General features: G+C 34.8%; 1 protein-coding gene across 1 annotated transcript; it reads left to right on the forward strand.

Annotated features, from left to right (window-relative positions):
* The first annotated feature begins 667 nt into the window (after positions 1-667).
* Positions 668-7,952, forward strand: LOC130052419 (pre-mRNA-splicing factor 38B-like). Its single transcript, XM_056157332.1, has 4 exons — positions 668-730; positions 3,141-3,309; positions 6,382-6,527; positions 6,916-7,952. Exons 2-4 carry the CDS (start codon positions 3,165-3,167, stop codon positions 7,900-7,902), a joined length of 1,278 nt encoding a protein of 425 aa, XP_056013307.1. The 5' UTR covers positions 668-730; positions 3,141-3,164; the 3' UTR covers positions 7,903-7,952.
* Positions 7,953-8,173: the final 221 nt, after the last annotated feature.

The raw sequence follows: 8,173 nt of genomic DNA on the forward strand, positions 1-8,173 counted from the left end.
TATAATATTGCTGTGACATTACAGTAGTGATGATATAATATTGCTGTGACATTACAGTAGTGATGATATGATATTCAACAATAGCTAAGAATCATGCAAAATTGGAATAAGCGATTTATCCTGTCAGAAAAAAAAAAGAAAAAAAGAGATAGCCTATAAATGAAAATCTTTCTTACTTTACAGTACTACAGGTGTAGTTCATAAAAATTGTGATGATTTTTTTAATATATCATGTACTGCTTGCGAAAAGATAATTGACAAATTGCCAATTGCTTTCTGTAGCGCATAATATGTATTCTATTGGAAAGTACAGAGTTACCTGCCCATACAAAGCACGATACTTTGTGATACTTGAGCATCTAGAGAATATATATTTTCAAAAAATCATTCGTATTATTTTCATCAATCATCCTCTTACATAAAACGTGGTTTCTGCATGGTTTTGTCATTCTTCGTAACTTGTTCATATTCTTCCGTGGATTTAAGAATACTAGTATTTTTCAATATTAGCACTTCCACAAAGATAGATATCTTGCGCGTTTTTCAGATGTTTTAGAAAATAGAACGAGTTTGTTTAATTCATATTGATTGAAAACTTGAAACCACAATATGTTTCGGATTTGTCTCAACTTGTGTGACAACATGTATGATGACACGCGATTGCCTCTTTAGCGTCCTCGTTTGGACGTCAAACCTGCTGTTCTTGTCCTTCCAGTTAACAAGAATGAAGGTGAGCTCTATTACAACATTGTCTTTCTGTAAAATTGAGTAACAGTATATTGATAGCAATACCGATAAAATGTTTACAAGAGTAGGTTGGGCGTATTATTTGTATTGATGTAATTGCATGGGGTACAAGGCATATTATATTATAGACCAAAAAAAAAAGATTTCTTATAAACTCTGTATCCCACCCCTTAGTGAATTTAAAAGGAAAATAATTTTTTGATTCTGAAAATGACGACAAAAAACCTAATTACGATGTTTCACACTCTAGAGAAAAAAAACCCGAAAAATATCAGTAGTCAGATTTGCCACATTGTATGTGTGAAATGTATTTCAGGATGCAAATCTAAACAATATATGTTCACTTTTCTGTGGGGGTAGGTAATTCGTGAATGATGATGTAAATGAAGAAAACATATTTATAAGATTTATCCACTAAAAGAATACACATCATTCTAGTACTATATGTTTATGTGTTGAAATACGTGAAATTCTTACAATGCTTTCTAGTAAAATATTATTGACGAAAATAATACATGTATAACATTTTATATATCTTTCTGTATATATAGTATATCTATAGTATATAATATTCTGTCCTTTGTATAATAAAACAGTGCAATTTGTTTTATTGTGTCTAGGAAAAGGTAATATTACAAAACGTTGGACAAATAAACTTTTATTTCTTGAGCACTCTGAAACAGAATACCAAAAAAAAAAAAAATTAAATTATATCACTTTTACATCAATAAATGACTTCTTGGTTCAAACCCCCCAAAAATCGATGTTACAACATGATAATAATAATAAATAATAATAATAGCCTTTATTTATCCATGATGATACAAATTAGCATACAGTTAGTTTTCATTGTGGTCCTGCATTAAAACATATACAAAACAAAAAATTTGTAATTAAAATTAGTAACCAAATACATGAATACATAATAGAAAAAAATCACAGCACAAAACAAATATAAAATAGTATTCAAATATGAATTCATGATAGAAAGGAGAGAAAAAATCCAGCATAAGACATATATAAATATATGCCGGTGTCGTAGCATACAACCCCCCCCCCCCCCGCATAGACTTTTCCCCCGGAAAAACGGGCCCGGGATAGACATTCTCCCCGGAAAGATGGGCCTGGCATAGAATTTCCCCCTTGGGAGAATTAACCCGAGCCCAATTTTGCCCCTAGGAAAAGCCATCCCAGTATAGAATTTCCCCCTAAATGACAGTATGCCTCCCCCCTTCTTACATGTGAGTTATGTATCCGTTTCCTGTTCTATTACTAGAATTCCCTTGCTTATCTAGACCCAGGAATTTTTATTTTTTTTTATTTTTTAAATTTTGAGCAGGGTCTTGTGTATTTCAATCATCATCTTATGTTTTTTTAAGGAAATTATTCAAATAGTGTAATGGTATATCAAAAATTCATCCAGACATCTTAAGTCTTTGCCGTTATTTACCAGTATCTAACATTTGAAATAGTGAAGTTGGGAAGAAGTTAATGGGGGTTTTTTTAATTTAGAATTTTGAATTTTATTAAACGGGAAAATTAAATTGCTTAAATCTATACAGTGCATCTATTTTACTTTTCAGATATTTTGTATATCTTTTAGTCGACTTTTTACGAAAAATCCTAATGATAACGACCATCGTTAAAGTCTTTTGAGAAGCTTATTGTATTTAGTATATGCAATTCAAAGTTTTCAGCGTGTAAACCCAACTTCAACGTCTAAAAAAAAATCGTTTATTTTATGAATATCGTAATCCGGAAACAGGAGGGGAAAAATTCTATACCAGGGAGGTTTTTTTCCGCCCAGGGGCAAACTCTATACTGACTTTCTACATAGGGGGAACTTATATGATGGGGCGCTTTTTCTCCCTATGGGAGGAAATCTCCCGGGCCCGTTTTTCCGGGGGAAAATCTATGCAGGGGAAAAGTCTATGTTACAACACCGGTACACACACAGTGTCACATCGCAACTACTTTCGAGAATTAGGCACATACCCTATCAATTAACTAACATAATGCCTTATAATACATGTATGTGTATAAGATATTGGATTTTAATCCATATTCCTTTGATGAAATTTATATCGAAAATAATGAATAAGTTGGTCTATTTTGATTTCCCCAATATCACCCGATCAAATGTAGAATATCTTAGACAATGAATCTTAACCCCATTAATAATGGTCATACTGTGTATATTAAAATACATGTATTTTTAGAAACTTCTCTCAGAATACATTATTTCCTGGAAAAAAAATACATTATCATACACATATTCTAAAGATTAATGTAAATGGTAAATAATTTGCTTAAAATAAATGAAACAAAATAATTACCCATGTTTTGTTTATGATCTAAAAAAAATTCTTCTAAAATTGTTCTATTATATACAGTGAACAGCCAAGGGCTTTGCCAAAATGCAGGAGAAATGCATCATCTTTATTCTTGCTGTTCTGTCATGTGTGGCCTTCTATCGATCTGATGGTTTGATCATTTCACCGCGATTGTACTCACCAGGTCGTACGGACTTCGCTTTGGACCACAGATTCTACAACTACCTAGGTACAGAAATTTCATTTATTTTAAAGATAAGTTGTTTTTTTTAAAAAATCGAGTGTAAATACATTTGTTACCATGTCAACCAATAAGTCTTATAACCGTATCTCTTGAATAGAAGTCCTTTGGGGATCCGGGTTAGAATTAGCTGCAGAAATGTAGCTCTCTGAAAAAATATTGGGACAGATCAGAGAGCTACAGATCCATCCCTTATAAAAACCTTAGAGTTACGGCGCATAAAAACATGCGCACGGTTGGGGCCTTAAATCGCTATATTCTTGCATCTTCATTTCATGAATTTTATATCAAAAAATTCCTAGTACATTTTTTCTACAATACTTGTGTACCGTTCTGCAGCTAGGTTAGAATAGGTCCTTAATACCCCCTTCTTGTCGTAAGAGGCGACTTAAGGACGGTCTTTCGGATAAGACCACAAAAACTGAGGTCCAGTGTCACAGCAGGTGTGGTTCAGTAAAGATCCCTCCCTGTTCAAAGACTGCAAGCGCCGAGCATAGTCCTAGATTTTGCAGCCTTTCACCGACAATGGTGATGACGTCTCCATATGAGTGAAATATTCTCGAGTGGGACGTTAAATAATATACGATCAATCAAGCAATCTTGAATAGAATACTGTACTCCGTGTTGTTAAAAATATTGGTAAATATAATGTCAGCGAGATTCGTCAGTCCAAATATCCAGCCTCGACCAATCTCGCTGAGATTATGGTAAACACAGTCCAAATTTTCTTTCTGTTGCTTTGGAACTGCATGGCTTAATATTCCTTCAAACTCCGAGTCTTTCGGCCTTCAGATATATATGTACTAGCTTCAGGACGAGAATAAGAAATTCATATGTATACTATTTCACTTTCACGGATAGCATGAAAAGTAAATCAACATGAAATATAAGACAGACATTTACTATAATTTATTATTTATGTTAATGACTTCATTTCATTATTTTTGTTTTATGCGAAATAAACATAGAGCAAGCTTTTATCTGAGAATTTTTTTGAGTGCGCCGTTCCCAAGGAAATTAACTCAACCTTTGAGAGTGTGTGGTTACACATGATACTATACCCATAATCAATCAACTGGGGTCTAGTTCCAACTGAATCATTCACCGAGTTGTGACAGAAGTAGATAAACGGAAATTATTTTGACATTGAAATTTTGTACAAGCAACAATCAAAATGCACTTAGACATAAAAAGAAACAATCATATTTAGGCCCCTAAGATCTTTCCAATGTATGCGCAATGTACGATTTAAGGTAACTCCATACTCGCAGTTTTATCTGATACAAGTTTGAAAAATGTATTTATTTCCATTCATTAGAGTTAAAACTAACAAATTATCAAATAAAATACATATGTCATCACACTTTTTAAGATACGAGACGTACATAAACAGAATTATATATCACCGTCAGAAAATTGCAATTTTCCTTAAATAGACACTACAGCTCATTTTGCGGAAAAATCATGAAATGACAATTTTCCTAGCGCTTTCTCAATTCTTGTTGCATTGTTGAAAGTATGAACTTTGCGAAAATAACACTTATCTAAAGTTAAAAATTATCGTTTTAACGTAAAAATTAATACTTTTTGATGGCCTATACAAAAAAAATATGGAGTCTCCTCCTTTCAGTCTTCAGACGCATGCGCATATACAGTAAACAGTGCAGCATGTCGTCCAGTGAGAGAAAGTGTAGTTGATAGATCTAGAATATTGACAGATTCTGTGAGAAAAGAGGTGAAAATAGAATGAGATAAAACTCATACGTGAAATAAAATTTACCTTGGTATCAGTTTGACCGTTGGAAAACAAAGAGCTCGGAGAAACCCATGTAACTCAGTGGCGGATCTAGGATTTCCGAAGGGGGTGTGAAAGTCAAAGATTAGCCACAGTAATCGGCCATTCTGGTGCAAAATTTGGATTTTCATTCACAATCTGTGGCGTAAAAAGGGAGGGGGGATCCTGCCCCCCCCTCCCCCCCCTAAATCTGCCATTGAGACTAGCTGTGAAGACACTACTTTTAAAAGTAAGTGCTATTTTTATCTGAACACGACATGTGTTAGTTGTAAAAACATCGGTCAATGGGAACATGGAAGGATTTCTGTTGAAATAATGATTTATTTATAATTACTTATTTTAAGGAGCAGGGAATACTCTTATACTTGAAAGGTGAATGTGGACCCCCTTGAAGGGAATTTAAATAATTTCCTACACAACACCTTTGCTGTCATTCAAAACCATGTGATGTAAATAAGCATTCAAAAGTCCGAGTCAGAATGAAGAAACCTTTGAATTCCGAACGATCTTCAAAGCGCAGTTGAGGGTAAATTGATGCATCCCAATTGTTCAAAATTGTTAGTATCGATATGAATTTTATCATTTTATCAATACATGTTTTAAAAAACACTTTATTAAAATGTGGAAAATGAGCTGTAGTGTCTCTTTAAACAGCATTATCAAAATTTCATAAAAACTGGTTATGACGATATAGTAGCATTCATAACAATTTCATGAAACTGTATCTTCACAAAAATATACAAAATGTCTGTAAAAATAAAGGAAATCTATCGCATAATAGATATGATAAAGAAATCAATAGAAACAGGGTTATTGCCCTTGGATTCAATATTTTAAAACGTATCATTGATTATTCATCTTTAACTTAGACTTTTAAAATAGTTTATTTTTAACAAGATTTTTTACAATAACTATCGGAAAAGACTCCAACAAAATTTATGTTCCTATCACACATAAATGTAAATAAAGCATTGATTTTGCAAAATCTGATGACATCACAGGAGGGTGGAATTACTTTAATTATTTCTGTTTAAAAATAATTTGGTCGACGTTATTGGTTAAAATTGGACAAAATAGTTTACACACTAAAACAAACAAACAAAAAAAGCGTTAGACTTTTATAAATACTACTAAAAAGCTATTTTTAACGAGTGCTCGACTATGAAAAAGCGATAATCGAGTACTTGTTGACATCCTAGAATTAACCTTATATTTTCACTGAAGAGAAAACATATGCATGTAAACGCCGTCATTATTCTTACCAGAGAGAACTATGGCGAAACTCACGGAACTGAGAAAAGCTCAACAGCTGCTGGTAAGCGAGCAAGGCGTCAACAGATACAGCATGAAGGGTGGTGCTGATTACGCAGCGACGATCTTTTCCAGCTTAAAGCCCAGAGGTGTCATATTTGTAAGCAATTATCAATTCTTTGTCGAATACATATAATATTATTAGATAAATGAAGTTCAATATTCCTTATCAGTGGCAGGTCCATAAATTTCTGAAGAGGGGGGTAAAAGGCTGGGGATCTGGGGGCTGTCTTAAAGCCCTCGGATGGGTCCAGGAAGAAGCCATGGTGGGGATTTAGGAGGCGAACTTAAAGCTCTTGAGTTCTGACAAAATAAGACTGTATATTTTAAAGTGTTGGACATTTCTATAAGATATCAATCATATTTGTGAAAGGGGGGGGGGATGGCTCGGCCCGCCGACTCTGGATCCGCAACTGCTTATGACGCCATATGATTAACGGGTATTTTTGAAACTACTGATATTGTCAGTAAATGTCTTCTTTTACTAGAAACATCCTCTGCGATATACAGATCGAAGATGCAATTGGAGGCGTTGCAGGATAAATTATAGGCGAAGAACATCAAGACGAATGTGGCGGAAATTAAGGAAAATTAATAGAAAGTCACATGACCGGAAACTAAGAAGACGGAGAAAACAAAGAAAATACGTTCGAAATCGATACAGGAATACAAGATCCAGATCACGGGGTAGACGAAGGGGATTGAAAAGAAGACAGAGTCGCAGAAGAGGACGGGTTCAGAGAAGAAGGCAGAATTACAGAAGGCGGAAATACAGAAAATTCAGGAAAATGTATAGAAAGTCACATGACCGGAAACTAAGAAGACGAAGAGGGAGAAAACAAAGAAAATACGTTCGAGATCGATACAGGAATACAAGATCCAGATCACGGGGTAGACGAAGGGGATTGAAAAGAAGACAGAGTCGCAGAAGAGGACGGGTTCAGAGAAGAAGGCAGAATTACAGAAGGCGGAAATACAGAAAATTCAGGAAAATGTATAGAAAGTCACATGACCGGAAACTAAGAAGACGGAGAGGGAGAAAACAAAGAAAATACGTTCGAGATCGATACAGGGATACAAGATCCAGATCGCGGGGTAGACGAAGGGAATTGAAAAGAAGACAGAGTCGCAGAAGAGGACGGGTTCAGAGAAGAAGGCAGAATTACAGAAGGCGGAAATACAGAAAATTCAGGAAAATGTATAGAAAGTCACATGACCGGAAACTAAGAAGACGGAGAGGGAGAAAACAAAGAAAATACGTTCGAGATCGATACAGGGATACAAGATCCAGATCGCGGGGTAGACGAAGGGAATTGAAAAGAAGACAGAGTCGCAGAAGAGAACGGGTTCAAGGAAGGTGGAATTACGGAAGAAGGCGGGTTTACAGAAAAGGACGGAGTCAGAGGAGAGGACGGGTTCACAGAAGGCGGTGGGGGTACAAAACAGAAAAAATTGTTTTAATGGTTTTCAAGTAGTACATGTAGTTAACAAATAAAAACCAAAGGCATATCGAGAGCAGAATGTTTTTGCTGATTTTGTCGCTTTTATACGAGAATGTAAATTTTGTCTTCGAAAACGGTCATTCAAGTACAATTACTTTGTTTCGGCCTTGAGTATCCACCTTGTGTTTCTAAATCGTACCAATATTGTATTGTTACGGATTCGTTCACGTGGTTTTGTTGTCTAAAACAGTAATTCATCGTACAACTCATCTAACTTCGTTTCGACCTTGAATTTTCAAATTAT

The sequence above is a fragment of the Ostrea edulis genome, chromosome 2 (assembly GCF_947568905.1).
Source record: "Ostrea edulis chromosome 2, xbOstEdul1.1, whole genome shotgun sequence".
NCBI lineage: Eukaryota > Metazoa > Mollusca > Bivalvia > Ostreida > Ostreidae > Ostrea > Ostrea edulis.

Coding starts and splice junctions, on each gene's coding strand:
- LOC130052419 (XM_056157332.1), top strand. CDS start 3,165: ATGCAGGAGAAATGCATCATCTTTATTCTTGCTGTTCTGTCATGTGTG. Junction 3,310..6,381: donor CAGATTCTACAACTACCTAG/GTACAGAAATTT, acceptor TATTCTTACCAG/AGAGAACTATGGCGAAACTC. Junction 6,528..6,915: donor AGCCCAGAGGTGTCATATTT/GTAAGCAATTAT, acceptor TTCTTTTACTAG/AAACATCCTCTGCGATATAC.